The sequence below is a fragment of the Macaca mulatta genome, chromosome 20, assembly GCF_049350105.2.
Source record: "Macaca mulatta isolate MMU2019108-1 chromosome 20, T2T-MMU8v2.0, whole genome shotgun sequence".
Lineage (NCBI taxonomy): Eukaryota > Metazoa > Chordata > Mammalia > Primates > Cercopithecidae > Macaca > Macaca mulatta.
Window position 1 is genome coordinate 3754522 of NC_133425.1, and position 19201 is coordinate 3773722.

The 19201-nt window shown below is 59.8% G+C and overlaps 3 protein-coding genes across 6 annotated transcripts; 2 read left to right on the forward strand and 1 right to left on the reverse strand.

The window, feature by feature from the left end:
• The first annotated feature begins 801 nt into the window (after nucleotides 1-801).
• Nucleotides 802-6941, forward strand: ATP6V0C (ATPase H+ transporting V0 subunit c). The gene is made up of 3 exons (XM_015125387.3): nucleotides 802-1032; nucleotides 5937-6120; nucleotides 6265-6941. The coding sequence occupies exons 1-3, from the start codon at nucleotides 954-956 to the stop codon at nucleotides 6467-6469; spliced, it is 468 nt and encodes a 155-aa protein (XP_014980873.1). The 5' UTR covers nucleotides 802-953; the 3' UTR covers nucleotides 6470-6941.
• Nucleotides 6942-7035: 94 nt separating this feature from the next.
• Nucleotides 7036-17994, forward strand: AMDHD2 (amidohydrolase domain containing 2). 4 transcript variants are annotated; one of them, XM_077985223.1, is made up of 11 exons: nucleotides 7036-7261; nucleotides 7427-7563; nucleotides 7642-7781; nucleotides 14156-14210; nucleotides 14368-14580; nucleotides 14655-14743; nucleotides 14831-14975; nucleotides 15047-15154; nucleotides 15244-15312; nucleotides 15568-15686; nucleotides 16053-17994. In XM_077985223.1, exons 1-11 carry the CDS (start codon nucleotides 7179-7181, stop codon nucleotides 16155-16157), a joined length of 1263 nt encoding a protein of 420 aa, XP_077841349.1. In that variant the 5' UTR covers nucleotides 7036-7178; the 3' UTR covers nucleotides 16158-17994. The 4 variants fall into 4 exon arrangements, with proteins under 4 accessions (XP_077841349.1, XP_028696828.2, XP_028696830.2 ...); XM_028840995.2 differs by having other exon boundaries at nucleotides 15585-15686; XM_028840997.2 differs by lacking the exon at nucleotides 15568-15686.
• On the reverse strand, nucleotides 16906-18541 carry CEMP1 (cementum protein 1). Its single transcript, XM_028841475.2, is given in 5 exon segments — nucleotides 16906-16975; nucleotides 16977-17438; nucleotides 17440-17542; nucleotides 17545-17653; nucleotides 18476-18541. Coding segments are annotated over 5 exon segments (810 nt in total).
• Nucleotides 18542-19201: the final 660 nt, after the last annotated feature.

Here is a 19201-nt window from a genome sequence, read left to right on the forward strand (position 1 = left end):
CTCAAGAGGTCGCAGTTCCGACAGGGCTTCCACCAGTCATGCCTACATCTTGAGGGGCAGAGACACACCCCACTAATGTTTGGGTCCCTGATGCAAGGGCAGAGACAGGTCCGGGGAGGGGGTCCTTTTTCTCCGAAGCGAGAGGTGAAGTCACCAACCGCTGGGTCAGAGGCAGTGGGTCTGGGTCTGGAGGAGACTGGGGACAGGGTGGATGGAGGTGACCTGGGGACACAGAAGGGCTGCAGCCACGGGCTGGGACTTCACAGCTGTGGGCTGGGGGTTTTTCCTGACGCTGCGGCAGAGGAGGCCCGCACCCCACACATCTGCTGGGACCCTTAGCTCGCCCAGGATTGGTAGGGAGATCCTGGAAGACCAGCGCCCGGAGGAGTCAGGCACCGCCTTGGGGGCAAGGCCGCGAAACCACGGCCTGCGGCTTCACGCCAGGGGTGCAAAGAAAAGCGTCGCTGGGAACCGAACACCTGCAGACGTCGTGCAGCCGCAGAGGAGGCGGGGCACAGAGAGGCCCCGCCCCATATGCTAATGAGTACAAACCGCCCCGCCCCGATGCGAGACCGGTCCAACGCTGCGGGGATCCAAAGGCCGGCGGCGCCCGGCAACACCCGCGGAGGCCGAGGCGGGGCGTGGCCGGGCGCCGGGACCGGGTCGCTGGGCTGGAGGCACAGCCCGGCGGAGGTCAACGGGCCGCCCGGGCGTCCAGGCCGCGTCTCCCCCACGGTACGAAGTGGTACCGCCCGCAGGGGCGGGGCCCAGGTCATGTGACGCGGCCGCGGCCGCCATTTTGTTCTGCGGTGCTGGTATTTAGAGCGCAGCGGCTGACGGGCCGGATCGCCTTCGCCGCCGCCCGCCTCCTCGCTTTAGCTCCCGGCCCGTCCTCGCCCCCGCCTTCGCCACCGCCTCGGCCCGCAGAGCTCGCCCTCTCCCCACCTGCAGATATGTCCGAGTCCAAGAGCGGCCCTGAGTATGCTTCGTTTTTCGCCGTCATGGGCGCCTCGGCCGCCATGGTCTTCAGCGGTGAGCGCCGAGGCGGGAGGGACCCTGGGGCGGGGGCGCGCGCGTTGCTCATGCCCGCAGCTCTCTGGGGTCCGGTGTGTGACGTCACTCTGACGTAATGCCGAGCAGTCGGGGGCGCCTGGGCCTCGCGTGGCAGCGGGCGGGGGTCGGCGCCCCGAGGGCTGCTAGGAGCCGCCGGGGGTCCAGGCCGGCGGCCCTGCCAGCCGGGTCGTGAGGGTGCGGGGGTGGGGCGGCGGCGCCGCTGCCATCTTAGCCCCGGGAGCGGCGAGAGGGAGGCTAGGGTGGGAGCGCGAGGGGGGCGGCGCACGGGCCGATTCTGCGGGCAGGTGACATCACACCTCGAAGGCCCCAGTGCGCGGGCGGCGGCGCGGGTCGGGCCCAGGAGCGCCCCGGAGAAGGGTTCCTGGAGCTTTCCGGCCGGTGGGGAGCCCATGTTCCCCATGGGAGGTCCACAGCCCTCGCCCTTGTGGCGGCCGGCCCCCGGGGTCAGGTGGGTCTCACGCACAGGCAGGTGCTTCCGGTTGGAGCTGGTTACGGTTGCCCAATACCCGTGTCGCTGTGTGGGCTGTTTGGGAAAGCTGGGCTGAGGGCTTGGTTCGGAGAGCCCGCGGAGACCCAGGGGTGGGAGTATGTGGAAGTGGAGGGAGCTGGGAGACAGTGTCGGCGCTGGCGGGGCTGTGTAGCTTGCAGAGGGTCTATGCTCTGAGGTGGGTGAGAGGGTGGCATGGATGTCTGAGTTTATAGGATCGAGTGGTTGCCTTCTGGACTGAGGCTTCCAGTTCTGGTCCTAATGAATGGAGGGATGAATGAATGACCTTCTCTTCCTTCCCTGGGGCCTGAAATTGGGAGGGGCTTCCCTGGGCTTGGAGAAGGGGCCTTCTAGGGTTCTTGATGGCACCCTGCTTTTGAAATTAGGCGTTGACAGGTCCTGGGCGTCCAATTTAGTGACAGTTGGTCTCCTTGGGAGAATGGCACTTGGTCTAGGGCTAGGCCCAGGAATGTGGGTCCCACGAGTTAAGTTCTGACCCAGTCTCAGCCTCCGTGGACTGGCCTGGCCTGGTCTGGTCTCCGCCTCCGTGGTTAGGTCTGGTTTTAGCTTTGATGACCCTGCCCTGCCCCACCCTGCCTGGTGGCCTGGGGAGGCTCCTAGTGCAGGTATGTGGAGGGTTTGAACTCCAAACAGTCTCTGCTGACTGTAAACACCTGCGGGGTGGGGGCTTGGGGCTCTCTGCTTCTTGGGGGCCTCCCTCTGCCTGGGCCTGTCTGCCATTCGCGAGTAAGCCCTGCCCTTCCCATCATGTGCAAGTAAGAGGTCATTTGTGGTGGAAGAAGTGGTCTAGACTTATACTTCCTTCTAGGCACCGCCTACTCTTTCCACACACTCAAGGCTTTTCGCAACAGGCTTCTGAGCCTTTCCCCAGAGCCTCCTCTGTTCTTTGCCCCCAGAATGCCTCCAGAGATTCCATTTTGCCTGGCCACCTGTGGGATACTGCTTGTGGCTGTCATTCATTCATCCAACCAATCTTGATTGAGTGCTTACTATGTGCCAGGTACTTGGAGGATAGCAGTGAACAATATGGGATCCCCGCCCATGTGGAACTTAAATTCTAGCTGTTGCTGCTTGCTCTTGAAGCCCTGAGTTTGTCCACTGAGCCCTTTTTCTGAACCCACCTCCTTGCCTCCCTCTCCATCAAGACCTACACAGGCCTTTGGACAGCCTGATTATCCCTGGCTCTTCAGGATAAAGTGGCTTACTGTGGCTCTCCAGGAGCTGACATCTGACTTCACTTGGTCAAGTAAATCACATGGTTTTTTTTTTCCCCCCCTTCTCAAGACAGGGTCTTTCTCTGTTTGCCAGGCTGCAGTGCAGTGGTGTGATCTCGGCTCACTACAGCCTCAACTTCCCAGGCTCAAGCAATCCTCCTGCCTCAGCCTCCTGAATAACTGGGACTACAGGCACAGACCACCATGCCCAGCTAATTTTTTTTAGAGACAGAGTCTCGCCATGTGGCTCAGGCTGGTCTCAAACTCCTTGTTGCCTCAAATGATCCACCCCCTCTGCCTCCCAAAGTGCTGGGATTATAGGCATGAGCCACCATGACTGGTCCAACTTCTGACTTCATTTCTGCCTTCTAAACATGCTTTTCTCCAGGAGCTGGCTTCACCTGCTGTGCTGACCTAAACAAGCCCCCTGCCTTCCAGTGGCATCTGCTGTTGCCACCACGCCAGCCTCCAACTCTGTCCCCAGCTCGTGGCCCTTGGCCTGCCTGGCACTGATGGATTGGTCTTAAATTGAATGAGGTCCACGGGCCTCTTGCAGGCCCCCATCCCAGCTTCTCTTTTTTTTCCATCATGACAAATGTCCTGTTGATTTTCTTCATTGTGTCCCCCAAGAAATTGTCATTTGCTCCTTTTCTGTATTTCCTATGACTTACTCCCTGCTGGTAGGCGCCCTTTATTTTGTGCTTGTGTTTCTGGAACTGTTTTCTAGCCCCACACTCTTTCTGTGGACGCTGAGCCTGGTGCTTCTCACCGGTCTGCCTTCTGCAGTCTGGTCAGGCTTGGCCTCCGGACTGGAGTCCAGGGTGCTCACGGCACAGTGCTTTTGGTGGCTATCTCTTTCTTCCCTGTGCTCCTCTTGGTGCCTCCTCCCACTGCCAGCCACATGACTCTTCCTGCTGCCCTCTGTAGGGAAGGGTCTGGCTCCCTTCCTGCCTCTGGTGGACACTGGCCTCACAGGGTCCACTACCTGGCTTGCTGAGTTCCCTGTATTCAGTCTCCTGCCCACATGTCCGCCGTGCTCTAGTCTCTTGTGTATACATGATGCAGTCGGATGTGGTCCTGGGCCTGCAGCGGGAGCCCCTAAAATGCACTGTAATTGGTCTGTATGCTCGCCAGGGAAAAAATGCACTGTAACCAGGAGTTGAGGTCAGGCGTTGGGACAGGCCCTGGGCCCCAGTCTTCAGGTGCACTGGGTGTTGGCGTGGCATGTCTGGGCACTTCCAAGGTGGCGTGGAGGAGGCAGTGTGGCTCCCTGGCCCAGGTCCCAGCCTCCTCCCTCCCGCCAGTCACTCCCTGGATACCCAGCACCATCGTCTTGGTGTCTCCGCCAGTGCTGTCCAGAGGCCCTGTATTACTGCCTTGTTTTCCTGTGACTCCTCTCTCCCCGCCAACTTGGGACACTTGTCGATGAAGCCCTTCCCCAGCATCCCATTTTCCGCTCTTCTGGAGTGTTTCTCTGTGCCTGGAGGTCACCGTGCCTGTGTCCTCACTTCTGCTCAGTGCTGGAGCACAGGATAGGCAACTTTTGTGGCCCAAATATATCAATAAAATATGAAGAAAAATGGTGGGGGTAGTCCTGGTCCCTTCCACTTCTGTTCTATGTAGTCATCTGCAGGTCAGGCTGTTGTTTTTTTTGTTTGGGGTGTGGGTGGGTGTGTGTGTGTGGGTGTGTGTGTCAGAGATTCACTCTTGTTTGAGACGGAGTCCGCGCCCGGGCTGGAGGGCAGTGGTGTGATCTCGGCTCACTGCAACCTCCACTCCCAGATTCAAGCGATTCTCCTGCCTCAGCCTCCCGAGTAACTGGGATGACAGGTGTGCTCTACCCCTCTGGCTAATTTTTGTATTTTTAGTAGAGACGGGGTTTCACCATGTTACCCAGGCAAATCTTGAACTCCTGACCTCAGGTGATCTGCTCACCTTGGCCTCCTAAAGTGCTGGGATTACAGGCGTGAACCACTGCGCCTGGTCAAGTCAGGCTAGTTATTGATCTCCCCTAAAAGACCATGGCATGAGTGTCGTGGGCAGAGAGGGGGCAGGGAGTTGCCAGTGCAGTCCACTCAAGCAGCTCAGTAGGCCCCTGTGGTGTCCCTGGAGGGCAGCTGGTAGAAGTCAGAAAGACAGATGAGCCCCCGTGACTCTGCTGTGTCCACAGAATTCTCCACTTTGAGAATAGGGCCCAGGAGAGGGGAACTGAAAAGAAAGGCAACATTCTTTTGGGAGAGGAAGGAGGGACAGCTCTGGAGGAGCCAGGCGCCACCCTGGAGCCCGACCCACCAGCACTGTTGCGGTGGGAGGCTCGGGCCCTTTGGCCAGGCTCCTGTGTGCTGAGAGCCCCCCGCGTGCAGGGGAGACCCCTCTGCGAGGTCAGCTGAGGCCTCGTGGTTGGACTGGTGATGATTCCCATAGTCGTCTCTGCCCCCATCCTCTTCTTGGCTCACCCTGTCTCCCGTCTGGTTATTTAGAGAAGATTCTCCAATCTGTCGAGGGTCCAGGCCTGCTGTGTGACTGAGGGTGCTCAGAGCTGCCCTTTCTGGCAGAACGTTGGACCCTCCTGGGGGAATATTTGGGGCTGGGAGCGTTGGGGAGCTTGGGCTGGGCAGTGAGTCAAGGGAGCTCTGGCCTGGGTGACAAGAGTGGCCAGGTCAGCTACTTCTGACCCTCAGGTCACACCCTGCAGCAGTGGCTTTGCCATCCCCAAGACCTTTGGTGACTTTTCAGCGTGTTGTTCTGGGCAGTAGCCCTAAGGGTCAACTGATCCTGACCCCACATGTGGGCTGCTGAGGCTGCACTGAGGCCCCTGGGGTGACAGGTGGTTTCACCGCAGAGCCAGGAGCCCCAGATGGGCAACGCTGCCACAAGGGCTGCTGCTGGAGGAAGAGCTGGACTCTGAGGGTGGGGGCCTCATGTAGAGGAAGGAAGGAGTGGCCATCCTGGGTTCCTTTTGCCTGCCTGTGGCTGTTCCTCCTGGGTCCTCTTGCCCTGGGCTGGGTGCCTGCTTGAGCTCCCCCTCTGCATGTGATAACTTGGGGTGGCCCTTACAGCTGTGCCAAAGCTACACCTTGGGGTCCTAGCCCCAGCTGGCCTGCGTACTGCTGTGGGCTCACCCCACCTTTCTCCCACAGCCCTGGGCGCTGCCTATGGCACAGCCAAGAGCGGCACCGGCATTGCGGCCATGTCTGTCATGCGGCCAGAGCTGATCATGAAGTCCATCATCCCAGTGGTCATGGCTGGCATCATCGCCATCTACGGCCTGGTGGTGGCAGTCCTCATCGCCAACTCCCTGAATGACGACATCAGCCTCTACAGGTGAGCGCTGGGGTCAGGCCCCATAGGGCTGGAGGGCTGCAGGGCCGCAGGGAGGGGACCGGTTTCCCCGTGGGTGGTGACCCGGACCTCTGTCTCCCCCTGGTCAGCAGGCTGCTGATGTCAGTCCTCTCTTCTTGCCTCCAGGAGCTTCCTCCAGCTGGGCGCCGGCCTGAGCGTGGGCCTGAGCGGCCTGGCAGCCGGCTTTGCCATCGGCATCGTGGGGGACGCTGGCGTGCGGGGCACTGCCCAGCAGCCCCGACTATTCGTGGGCATGATCCTGATTCTCATCTTTGCCGAGGTGCTTGGCCTCTACGGTCTCATCGTCGCCCTCATCCTCTCCACAAAGTAGACCCTCTCCGAGCCCACCAGCCACAGAATATTATGTAAAGACCACCCCTCCTCATTCCAGAACGAACAGCCTGACACATACGCACCGGGCCGCCGCCCCTAGTAGTTGGTCTTGTACATGCGCAGTGTCCTAGTGCCCATCGTCTGTTTTCCTGGCCTTGCCCCCGCCTGCCCCATGCCGTGGACATCTGGGCCCACTCATCGCCCCTCCAGGCCCCCGGCGCCCCACCCCCTAGAGTGCTCTGTGTATGCGGATGATTTAGAGTTGTCATTTCTCTTTACTGGATGTTTATTTATAAAGATCTGGCCTGTTCCCGCGTCTGCGGAGCGGCCCTCGTCTCCCAGCTATCTATAACCTTAGCTAGAGTGTCGCCTTGTGGGTTCCTGTTGCTGAGACTTCCTGGATGGAGCCGCCCTCACCGCCGGGCTGTGGCCCTGCGCGGAGCTGTGTCCAATAAAGTTTTTGGATGTGACGGGCCTGTGTCTGCTCAGCTTGTTGGGCGCGTGGGCGGGGGTAGGCGGGCCGGCGCCGGGCGCCGCAGGTCACGTGGGACGGCCCAATCACGTGGGCGCGGTGGTCACGTGGCGCGCCGCTTCAGTCAGCTGAGGGTCACGTGGGCGCGGCCGCGCTCTGAACCGGGGTTAGTCACCGGGCGCGGGATTTGGCCGCCGCGGGGCTCCGGCGCTGCTCGCTCCCGACAGGGCTCACGATGCGCGGCGGGCAGGGCGCGGCGGAAGCTCGGGTGCTCCAGTTCACTAACTGCCGGATTCTGCGCGGAGGGAAGCTGCTCAGGTGGGCGCGGGCTGGGGTCTGTGGGGCCGGGGACTGGGCCGGGTGAAGGGTGCGGGGACGGGGACCGGGCGGGGTGCAGGGTGCGGGGACGGGGACCGGGCGGGGTGCAGGGGACGGGACCGAGGTCAGGCCCGCGATGCGAGCACCCTCCCGCTCCGTCCGCAGGGAGGATCTGTGGGTGCGCGGAGGCCGCATCCTGGACCCGGAGAAGCTGTTCTTTGAGGAGCGGCGCGTGGCCGATGAGCGGCGGGACTGCGGGGGCCGCATCTTGGCGCCCGGTTTCATCGACGTGCAGATTAACGGTGCGGCTCGGGGCCGTCAGGGGGACGCAGGAGAGGAGGTCTGAGCTCCATGCGACACCTCCTTTTCTGTGGACGCAGGTGGATTTGGTGTTGACTTCTCCCAAGCCACGGAGGACGTAGGTTCGGGGGTTGCCCTGGTGGCCCGGAGGATCCTGTCGCACGGCGTCACCTCCTTCTGCCCCACCCTGGTCACTTCCCCACCGGAGGTTTATCACAAGGTGAGGTGAGGCTCCTTGGCAAAGGCGAAGGGGGCTCCGGGAGCAGCCAGCGCCCTCATTTTCAAACTCACGCCCCACCCCCAGCACGTGCTCTATAGTCCTGAGGCTGGCCCCCCTTGCTGACCCGACTTGGGCCAGGGTCCCGCCTCTGTGCTGCTCTATCAGTTATCGCTCTGCCTGGCCTCCCTAGACCCTCTGTCCTCCGCAGCTGTCTCCACACTGCTGGCTCAGCACCCTCTGAGCCATAGGCCGGCCCCACCCTCTGCACTGCACTCTGGCTGCCTCCAGGCTTCAGAAACTACCCCCTTAACCAAGGTCGCGGGGGACTGTGATTGGCACGTCGATAGTCCCTGGTCAGGCTCTTCCTCCCTAACCTGTCTGATGTGTGACTCGGTGGAACACGCCTTCCAGAAGCCACTCCCCTGTGCTGCTTGCCCCACGCTTCCACTTTCCTTCCTGTCCGGAAAAAATCTGGTGGTTTTTGGTCTTTCTTTATTTTAATTTTTACTTAGGTTCTCCAGGGTTAACTCTCTGCCGTGTGTTACTATTCAAGGCTGTACCTGTATTGTTTTATACTGAACTATTTGGGAGTAGGTTGTATCCAACATGCCTGTTGCTTTTTTGTTTGTTTAGTTTTTGTTATTTTTAAGAGACGGGGTGTCTTGTCTGTGGCCCAGGCTGGAGTAAAGTGGCGTGGTCGTAGCCCTTTGCAGCCTCAACCTCCTCTGCTCAAGAGACACTCTTGCTTCAGCCTCTTGAGTAGGTATGACTATAGGTGTGTGCCACCATGACCAGCCAATTTTAACGTTTTTTGTAGAGATAGAGTCTCACTGTGTTGCCCAAGCTGGTTCTGAGCTCCTGGGCTCAAGAGATCCTTCTGTCTCAGTCCCCCAGAGTAGCTGGCACTAAGGGCTTGTGCCACTACACCTGACTAATTTAAAAAGTTTTTTGGGCCGGGCATGGTGGCTCACGCCTGTAATCCCAGCACTTTGGGAGGTCGAGTTGGGCGGATCACAAGGTCAGGAGATCGAGACCATCCTGGCTAACACGGTGAAACCCCATCTGAAAAAAAAAAAAAAAAAGTTTTTTTGTGGAGACAGGGATCTCATTATGTTAACCAAGCTGGTCTCAAACTCCTAGACTCAGGAGATCTCCTGCCTTGGCCTCCCACAGTGCTGGATTATAGGTGAGAGCCACTGTTCCTGGCCCATCATGCCTGTTTATTTCTTAGTACTTAACTGTTTTTTGTTTGTTTTTTGTTTTTGTTTTTGAGACAGTCTCGCTCTGTTGACCAGACTGGAGTGTAGTGGCGCGATCTCAGGTCCCTGCAAATCGCCTCCCAGCGATTCTCCTGCCTCACCCTCCCAAGTAGCAGGGACTACAGGCACACACCACCATGCCTGGCTAATTTTTGTATTTTTAGTAGAGATGGGGTTTCACCGTGCTGGCCAGGCTGGTCTTGAAATCCTGACCTCATGATCTGCCCATTTCAGCCTCCCAAAGTGCTAGGATTACAGGTGTGAGCCACCGCACCCAGCCAGTACTTAACTCTTTCTTAAGATAATGAATATTTTCTTACATAGCCACAAGAGTTAGTGAGTCTAGGAAATGAACACTGTTAACAGTACTTTAATTGAGCCGTCTGTGTTCTAGTTCTGTCCAGAGCCCCAGTCAATTTTCCCCTCCAGCATAGAATTCATTGCAGGATCACCGCTTGGGTTATGCCCGAGGGGTCCCTTTCTTGGTGTGTGGGCAGAGCCAGAGCTGGGAACAATGGGGGTGGTGTGTGGGTTCTGGGCGCAGGCTTTCTGGATTTGGCGTTGGCCTCCTGATGTATCAGCTGAAAGACTCAGGACAGCCTACTGCCTTTCTGAGCCTCCATTTCCTCAAATCTAAAGTGCGGATGATGGCAGCATGCATATCATGGGTGCTCAGCATTGTGCGTGAGATGCTGAGCGTTAACCACTTAGTATCACCCGTGGATGTCTTTTTGGAAATTTCCCACAGCCCTCCCCACACAGAGTCAAATGTCAAAAACTGGCACCTGGTTCTCACAGCTGTTCTCTGGGGCTTTGGGGCCTGCTAGAGCGACCTGTCCAAGATTCAGGATTCAGCACATCACCTCTGCCCTGCCCCCACCTGCAGCATTCTTTTCCTACCTGTCCAGCCTCTTCTCTGTCTTCAGGCACATTCCCCACTCCCGTCCCCAAACTCTTGGCCTAGAAGACCTTGGCTTGCTCCCCAGGCCTCCTCTGCTAAACCTTGCCTGCCTGTCCCCACTGTGCCCCCAAATACCTGCGCATCTCTGGCCAGCACAGACGTGGGAGGAACTATGGCTCTTCTTCTTGAGGAAGAGTCTCTGACAAGTAGGACTTAGTTTTCTTTCCCAGCACTCACTGCAGTGCAGGTGTCTTTTTGTTTTTTTGGTTTTTTTTGAGACGGAGTCTAACTTTGTCGCCCAGGCTGGAGTGCAGTGGCGTGATCTTGGCTCACTGCAACCTCCGCCCTCTGAGTTCAAGCGGTTCTCCTGCCTCAGTCTCCCGAGTAGCTGGGATTACAGGCACCTGCCACTGCGCCTGGCTAATTTTTTGTATTTTTAGTAGAGATGGGGTTTCACCATCTTGGCCAGGTGGGTCTTAAACTCCTGACCTTGTGATCCACCCGCCTCGGTCTCCCAAAGCGTGCAGGTGTCTTACCCTTGGCGCGCACACAGGATGAAAGCAGAGAGCCAACTATTGAGAGTGGGAATTGGGAGGCCTCCTTCCTGAATCGTCTTAGAAACTGGAGGCCCCTTCACCTGTGTCTGCCCTCCGCCATGCATGCCACCTCCTCCAGGAGCCATTCACCCTGGGTGGAATTGGATGGTCACCTTGCTAGAAGTTTCCTCGGTCTTTTGTTGTCCTGTTCTGGTCCATTGAGACCGCCTTCTCTTCGGGGTGGTTTCCGCATGCCCTTTGCTATGGTACCTGGAGACAGGTCAGATCACTTTGTTCTCTGCTTCAAGTCTGTTACCTGCTGAGCCAAGGTGAGGCACCTCCAGGGGGCAGCCAGGCCCCTGCCTCTGGCCCCGCACACTCTCTACACTTGGACCTTTCCAGCTGCTTATCTGCCTGGAGTGTGCCTCACTCCACTCCCCTCGGTTGATCTTTGACTGTGTTCTCTCTATGTAGCACTCTCTTGCTCCCTTCTAAAACTCCATTCTAGAAAAACTCAGCCATTGCCTTTTGTTGTTGTTTTTTCCTGTTTTAATCTTTAGTGAGCCTGTGTATCCACAGGGGTTGTGAGGAAAAACAGTGGCCCTTTGCCCCAGCCAGCTTCCACCCTAGGGACAATCACTTTCAACACAGTGGACTCTTGGAATTTGTCCCCATAGCTCTAAAAACTGCTGGCTGCTCCTCAGTCTTTCAGCTCAGGGCAGAATCCACTGTCTTCCACCAGGAGAGCTGAACATCAGCGTGCTTGTGGCTCCGTGAGTCCCCTCAGCCCCTTTCTTGCCCCTCATCCTTCCCAGTAGTTCCCCATAATTGTGATGAGAATAGCCACGTAGGTCAGTCATCAGCGTGGTGTGAAGGGATGTGTGGCCCAGTGACATCTTCTCAGCTACCATCTCTGCTTGCTTTGCCGTGAGTGATCTTTGTTTCGTTTCTTAGCTCTAACTCAATTCCAAGCTTCCTGCTGATTGTTTCACTCTCCTCTCTGGCCATTTATTTATTTTTCAAGATGGAGTCTCCCTCTGTCACCCAGGCTGGAGTGCAGTGGGGCGATCTCTGCTCACTGCAACCTCCACCTCCTGAGTTTAAGTGATTCTCCTGCCTCAGCCTCCCGAATAGCTGGGATTACAAGCGCCTGCCACCACGCCCGGCTGATTTTTGTATTTTTAGTAGAAATGGGATTTCTGCATGTTGGCCAGGCTTGTCTCAAGCTCCTGACCTCACGTGATCCAACCGCCTTGGCCTCCCAAAGTGGTGCTGGGATTACAGGTGTGAGCCACTGTGGCCAGCCAAATGTTCCTTTCCCCCTCCCCCCGAGACGGAGTTTTGCTCTTGTTGCCCTGGCCAGAGTGCAATGGCACGGTCTTGGCTTATTGCAACCTCTGCCTCCTGGGTTCAAGCAATTCTCCTACCTCAGCCTCCTGAGTAGCTGGGACTTCAGGCATGTGCCACTATGCCTGGTTAATTAATTAATTAATTTTTTTATTTTTATTTTTTTGAGATGGAGTCTTACTCTGTTGCCCAGGCTGGAGTGCAGTGGTGTGATCTCGGCTCACTGCAATCTCTGCCTCCTGGGTTCAAGCCATTCTCCTGCCTCAGCCTCCCGAGTAGCTGGGACTACAGGTACCCGCCACCACACCTGGCTAATTTTTTGTATTTTTAGTAGAGATGAGGTTTCACCATATTAGCCAGGATGGCCTCGATCTCCTGACCTAGTGATCTGCCCACCTCGGCCTTCCAAAGTGCTGGGATTATAGGCGTGAGCTATTGCGCCAGGCCAATTTTTGTATTTTTAGTAGAGACGGGGTTTCTCCATGTTGGCAAGGCTGGTCTCGAACTCCTGACCTCAGGTGATCCGTTCACCTTGGCCTCCCAAAGTGCTGGGATTACAGGTATGAGCCACTGTGCCCAGCCCAATGTTCCTTTTTCTACCATCCTATTCTTGTTTCAGGAACAGAAGACCTCTTATTGGCTGGAGAGTGTCCTTGATGGCCCTTTTCCCTGTCCATCTCTCCTCGTGGTCTCTGCTTCCCCGCCTGGCCCTGTCCTCTTGTGTTCAGGCTCCTTTTCGAGGCTTGCCCAGGGCCTGCTGAACTTGGTGGTGTGCTTTCTTTCAGAACAGGTGTCAGCAGGCTGGCTGGGGGCACCCAGCCTGCGGGAGGGGCTTTGTGGAGGCACTCGTAGGTTGGGGTCCCTGGGTCCTTTCTCTTGAACTGGCTGGGTTCCCTGAGAAGAGTGTTGAAGTGCTCAGAGGGGCTGGGCCTGGCTGGCACCCTGCCGAGCGCCTCAAGAACACACATTTCCCGAGTTCTCGCTGTGCCCACACCGACCCTTGCCCATCTGCTCTACTTCCCCGGGGGCCCGGCCAGCACACTCAGGGCAGGTACTCTTCTGTTGGTCCCCACATCACCCCACTTCTCAAGGCACCATCCTGAGCCTGTGGGGGTCACTTCCCCCACTGTGTGTACCCCCCAGGACCTGCCCAGTGTCCTCTTGCTAAGCCCCCAAAGTCTGGCTGTCTTCCTCCCATCCTCTGCACCGCCCCCTCCACCCTCGGGTTTAAGGCTCTTAAAAGTCTTACTGTTGGCCGGATGCAGTGGCTCATGCCTGTAATCCCAGCACTTTGGGAGGCCGAGACGGGCGGATCACGAGGTCAGGAGATCGAGACCAGCCTGGCTAACACGGTGAAACCCCGTCTCTACCAAAAAAATACAAAAAACTAGCCGGGCGAGGTGGCGGGCGCCTGTAGTCCCAGCTACTCGGGAGGCTGAGGCAGGAGAAGGGCGTAGACCCGGGAGGCGGAGCTTGCAGTGAGCTGAGATCTGGCCACTGCACTCCAGCCTGGGTGACAGAGCGAGACTCCGTCTCAAAAAAAATAAATAAAATAAAATAAAATTAGCCAAGCATGGTGGTGCACACCTGTAATCCCAGCTACTCGGGAGGCTGAGGCAGGAGAATCGCTTGAACTCGGGAGGCAGAGGTTGCAGTGAGCCGAGATCATGCCATTGCACTCCAGCCTGGGCGACGAGCGAAATTCCATTCCCAAAAAAAAGTCTTACTGTTGTGCAGGGTGGGGAGTTCAGGGGAGGGTCTAGTCCAGCTACCATCTTCACCTGAAGCTCTTCTCTCTGGGAAGCCCCCCGGGCCCGTGCCTGTGTTGGAGAGAGGGAGTGTGTGCTGGACTGCCTGCCCGCCTGTCAGCCTCTGAGATGTATGGTGTGAGCCTGTGTCCCCTCTTTCCCTGGTACTCTCAGTCTTCCTGATGGTGTCCAGCTCCGGCCACGGTGTTGGCCACACAGAGTGCTGAGTCCTGGCCATGCCCACACTGAGCTCTGCTCCAGGATCCCTGCTGCTCCCGCCTCCTGCCTCCCAGCTGTGCTCCCTGGGCTGCTGTGCCCGGGGCCACCCTCAGTGCCCACAAACCTGCCCACATGGCCCAGGGACCGCTGGCATCCTACACGCCTGTCGTTTCTTCCTGCTCCTGCCATGGGTCCTTCAGTTCTGCCAGCTGTGCTTTCCCTGAGCCCTGCGAGGGGACAGGTGGCTGGGGCTGGGCTGGGTGCTGGGCTCTGAACTCTGACCCGAGATCTCTGGCCTTGGCTAGGCTGTGGCCTCTGGGAATGGGCCATGGGGGACAGGGCTTTAACAGCTGGTTCCCCCCAGGTTGTTCCTCAGATCCCTGTGAAGAGTGGTGGTCCCCATGGGGCAGGGGTCCTCGGTGAGTGGCTGACCCCCTCCCCGCCCCCACCCTGGGAGGCTCCTGTGGGACCTCTTGGCAGCCCCAATCCCTCCAGATGCCCAGCTGGTGGGGAGGGCAGGTGATAAGGGCTGGGTGGGACAGGGACCTGCTGGAGCCACTTGCTCCCTTCTCCCAGGGCTGCACCTGGAGGGCCCCTTCATCAGCCGGGAGAAGCGGGGCGCACACCCCGAGGCCCACCTCCGCTCCTTCGAGGCCAATGCCTTCCAGGACTTGTTGGCCACCTACGGGCCCCTGGACAATGTCCGCATCGTGACGCTGGCCCCGGAGCTGGGCCATAGCCACGAGGTGATCCGCGAGCTGACGACCCGTGGCATCTGCGTGTCCCTAGGTGAGGGGCTGGCTCAGGGCGGGCCTGCCTGGGGGACCTGGGCCAGGTGCAAAGTCTGAATCCAGGTCCCGCAGGGCACTCAGTGGCTGACCTGCGGGCGGCAGAGGATGCTGTGTGGAGCGGAGCCACCTTCATCACCCACCTCTTCAACGCCATGCTGCCTGTGAGTGCTGTGGGGCCCTGGGGGCGGGGCTGGGGTCCCAGCAGCCCCTGCTGTCGCTCAGCCATCCCTTCCCCCGACCCTGCCCAGTTCCACCACCGCGACCCAGGCATCGTGGGGCTCCTGACCAGTGACCGGCTGCCCGCGGGCCGCTGCATCTTCTACGGAATGATTGCGGATGGCACGCACACCAACCCCGCCGCCCTGCGGATCGCCCACCGCGCCCACCCCCAGGGTAAGCTCCGTCAGGTGGGCGGGGCAGGCAGGATGAGTGGGCCAGCAGGTTCTGAGCCTCTTCTCCCCTAGGGCTGGTGCTGGTCACTGATGCCATCCCTGCCTTGGGCCTGGGCAACGGCCGGCACACGCTGGGACAGCAGGAAGTGGAAGTGGACGGTCTGACGGCCTATGTGGCAGGTGAGCACCCTGACCTACTGGGTCCCAGGTCCCAGCCCGCATGCCAGGTGGCCCACGACCCCCCAGAGCCTGCCCTCTCTGCTCTCAAGGCACCAAGACGCTGAGCGGCAGCATAGCCCCAATGGACGTCTGTGTCCGGCACTTCCTGCAGGCCACAGGTCAGTGAGCAGCACGGGTGCGGGTTTAGGTGGTCTGTGACTGGCGGGTCTCCAAGGGCTGGACTGGGTGCCCGGAGTGTAGCCCAGGCCCTGCCCACAGGAGCTCCTGGCCAGTGTGTACTTGGTGACTTGGGCCCAGGGTGGCAGGCAGACCAGCGGGATCCTTGTTAGCCTGCTGCAGAGTTCCTGAGACAGAGTGCTGGGGTGGTGGAGGGCTGTTGACAAAGCCACGTGGGCTTGGGGACCGTCACCCAGGTGTGTCCCCCAAGCAGGCTGCAGCGTGGAGTCGGCCCTGGAGGCTGCATCCCTGCACCCCGCCCAGTTGCTGGGGCTGGAGAAGAGTAAGGGGACCCTGGACTTTGGTGCTGACGCAGGTGAGGGCGCATCGCAGGGTTACTGGGCAGCCTGGCCTTACCTGTAGTCTCTGTTGTCCTGAGGTGGCCTGGACAGGGTCAGGAAGGGTGGGTCCTCCCTAGCTCCCTCCTCTCAGGTGGGCTGCCAGCTGCCAGCCTCAGTTGTAGCCCCGTGTTGCCATCAGGCCAAGCTTTCTAGTGTTGCAGACAAGGCCAGGCAAGGGGTTGCAGGGAGCATTGTCCAGCACCTCTATCCATCTGTGATGGGCCACGGTGTCCTGCACCGGTTGTATCCCTGTGCCTTGGTTTTCCCACCAGCGTCGGGTTGTGGGGGAGTAGGTGGGCAGCCCCACTCCTGCCCCTACTCACTGCCCGGCTCTGTCCCAGACTTCGTGGTGCTCGATGACTCCCTTCACGTCCAGGCCACCTACATCTCGGGTGAGCTTGTGTGGCAGGCGGAGGCAGCCAGGCAGTGACAAGGACTTCGGCTGAGAGGACGCCCAGCCGCAGCTGGATGCCATCAGGGCTGAGTGGTTGGGGAGCTGGTCTCCAGGGAGTGAGTCGGGAGCCCTGCTGGAATGACGCCCAGGGCCTTTGCTGCCGCCCTGGAGGCGGTGGCTGGGATAAATGTGCACCCAGCAGGACTCACTTTGGCTCCGGGTTTTGCTTGTGCTTGCACGTGGCACCATCCTTGGTTGCCCTCTTGGGGAAGGCATTCGTGGCCTGGGGTGGGATGGCTGGGCTGTAGTTCAGCCTGGGCCTTGGGCCCCAGTGGGGGTCAGGGCCTGTCTGCATCAGGTAGACCTGAGACCTGCAGATCCCAGGAAAATGTCACTGTGGGAGGGAGGGGCAGTCAGTCAGTGGCTGGCACCGTGGGGGTGAAGTCACCGTGGGCTAGGGGCGGAGAGCGGGCAGGAAGGGGGCAGGGCACAATGAGTGTGAACAGTCAGGGGTTTGCTGTCTGCACCTGAGTTGGGTGTGCAGCGTGGAGCCCACAGCCTAGTTCTGGGCCAGGGCAGAGTGCCAGGTGCTCTACTCTGACCTCCAGGAGGGAGGCTGGGCCCAGACTCCGCCCTCTTTTCCCTGGCCCGCCCAGCCCTGAGTGCCACGGATGACTAGCTTTCCATTTCCCCTTCTCAACAACCCTGTCTCCTCACCCATCCCCAGGCCTGGTGCTTGTCAGCTGTGGTGACCCTGCCTGGTGCTGGAGAGCAGTGTGGGAGGCACCAGTGTGCCCTGCTCACCCCATTAGTGTCATCCTGCCATCTTCTGTGTCCCCTTGGCCTTGGCACACACCCATGTTGCAAACAGGCCGTGAGGCTCCCTGAACAGCTTTGAGGCGGGTGGGCTTCTGGAGCCCTCCTGGCTCTGAGGATAGCCACAGCGGGGTCAGACATCAGTGGTTGGTGCAGCCCTAGGTCAGGGGTGGTTGTCTTGACTTTCTCTCCATTTGGGTTCTGGGGTGGGTGACCCCCTTCCCCCTTGCTTACGGGTGCTGTCCTGGGTACAGGAGGTATGTGCCTGGCTCTGCCACTGTTCTCTTCCCTCTGCTGCAAAGCCCAGTTAAGGAAATGTCTCTAGTTCCAAAGCAATAGGATGACTGGGGCCCCGCCTGTTGGAAGGGAACAGCCAGGGAAGAACCACCTGCCAGGCAGGGCCTTGCCTGAGTGAGGGAGGGCCTGGGACAAGGCACAAGGGGTTGATCTCCGCCCACAAGCCCCAGGGGAAGCCCAGGAAAGCAGGCGACGGATGTGGATCCTGACCACCTGAGAGGTGGGGTGCAGGAAGACCCACCTCTTCCCTGACACCCACGTACCCCTCACGAAGTGGCTGCCCAGCGCCTGCGTGTGCTGGACCTGGGAGAGGAGCTGTCTGCTGGGGCTCACAGGCAGGGAGAGGCAGGTGAGGTTCTCAGCCGATGTGTTAGAGGCTGAACAGCTCCTGTGCTCAGCTTGCTGGCTGTCAGTGCTTGATGTGCCCGTCCTCAGCTAAAACCCAGAGCTGGCCTGTTGGTCATCCCCACCTCAGACGGGGCACCCAGTCCCAGAGCTGGTGAGCCCTGGGCCAGCCTTTGGGCCTGGCCTGCCCCATTCACTGACCAGCGCCCACCTCCCTGGGTGGAGGGTCGGGGAGGGACTGGCCGAGATGGTTGGTCCACAGGGCTAGCCCTGGGTGGTGGGAGAGGGGCCCGGGGTCAGGGTGAGAGTGACCTGGGCTGGGGAGCTGCTGCAGGAGGATTTTAGTTGAGGTGTGGTAGAAGCACTCTTGGTGGGTTTTGGTTTCCTTTTTAAAAATTGTGGTAAAATACATAACAAAAGTAACTATCTTACGTGAGCCGTTCTGTGATATGAAGTGAATTCACTGCTTTGTGTGACCTTGGCCACCATCATTCCCCACTCCTCACTCCCGCTGGACTTCCAGCCCTGCCCCACCATTCCGCTCCCTCTACAGCTATGGGTTTTACAAAGAAGGATGCAGGGCGACCTGACTGCGGCGTGAGGGGCAGGCCTGCCCGCGGTATGGGCGTCCGCAGAAGGGGGAAGCCCAGGTACCTGCTTGACTCATGGGTTAGGGTTTGGGCATATGGGGAGGGATGGAGTTGGAGGTGCATCCTCTCAGCCACCTGGTGGGGGTGGCCTGTTTGGTCCCGTGTGTGAACGGGAGATGAGACCCGACGCCTGCGATCGCGCAGACCGCGCCCCGCCAGGAGTCACCTGTGGGCGCACGCTGCTGGTGGGATGCTGGGCCGAGCCCGCGGGTTCAAGACCCAGATCTCAGCCAGGTTCCTTTCGCCGTCCAAGCCTCCGCACCTCGTGGGCTCCGAGCACACCCAGGCCAGAGACAGCGTTTGGGGCGTGGGCACGGGAGACGGTCATCAGCAGGGACGATCTCGACCGATCCGGCCCCGCCCCGCAGCCCAGTCTCTGAGACCGCGCTGACGCGCCACTCTGGGAGCGATGCGGTACGCGGGGCCACGCCTACTGTGGGAAGGGATTCTGGGGGCGGACCTCTGTCGGGCCAATTGGGATCGCGGCAGGATAGGCACGCGCCGCGGCTGAGCAATAGGGGTGCGCTTCGTCCTCTCCAGTTAACCCGCGCGGCCCTGGTCGCAGAGCTCGAGGCTGCGCGGTCCCCCGCGAGCGCGGGGAGCTGGGGGACCAACGCCGCCTATCCACGCCCCTCACACCTCTGCGGGTCCCTTCTCGCCCCAACCCTTCCCACCGCGTCACCCAAACCCCCGCGGACCCCGTCTCGCCCCAGCGCTCCCCGCCACGCCCCCCACACCTCTGCGGGCTCGCCTTGCGCCAACCCTCCTCGCCACAACCCCCACAACCTTGAACACCCCGCTATGCTCCCTGCCGCGCCCTCACACCCCTGCGGATCCCGTCTCCCCACGACGCTCCCCGCCACCCCCGTGGAGCGCCGCGTCGTCCCAATGCTCCCGGCCGAGCCACTGCACCACTGCGGACTCCTCCGCGCCCCAGCGCTCCCCACCGCGACCCCCACAACCCTGTTAGACCCCTCCTCGCCCCAAC

Excerpts from the sequence above, each read along its gene's own strand:
- ATP6V0C (XM_015125387.3), top strand. The coding sequence starts at position 954 with ATGTCCGAGTCCAAGAGCGGCCCTGAGTATGCTTCGTTTTTCGCCGTC. Across the intron at positions 1,033-5,936 it reads GGCCGCCATGGTCTTCAGCG|CCCTGGGCGCTGCCTATGGC; the intron begins GTGAGCGCCGAG and ends TTTCTCCCACAG. Across the intron at positions 6,121-6,264 it reads GACGACATCAGCCTCTACAG|GAGCTTCCTCCAGCTGGGCG; the intron begins GTGAGCGCTGGG and ends TCTTGCCTCCAG.
- AMDHD2 (XM_077985223.1), top strand. The coding sequence starts at position 7,179 with ATGCGCGGCGGGCAGGGCGCGGCGGAAGCTCGGGTGCTCCAGTTCACT. Across the intron at positions 14,976-15,046 it reads CCACCGCGCCCACCCCCAGG|GGCTGGTGCTGGTCACTGAT; the intron begins GTAAGCTCCGTC and ends CTTCTCCCCTAG. Across the intron at positions 15,687-16,052 it reads GGACTTTGGTGCTGACGCAG|ACTTCGTGGTGCTCGATGAC; the intron begins GTGAGGGCGCAT and ends GCTCTGTCCCAG.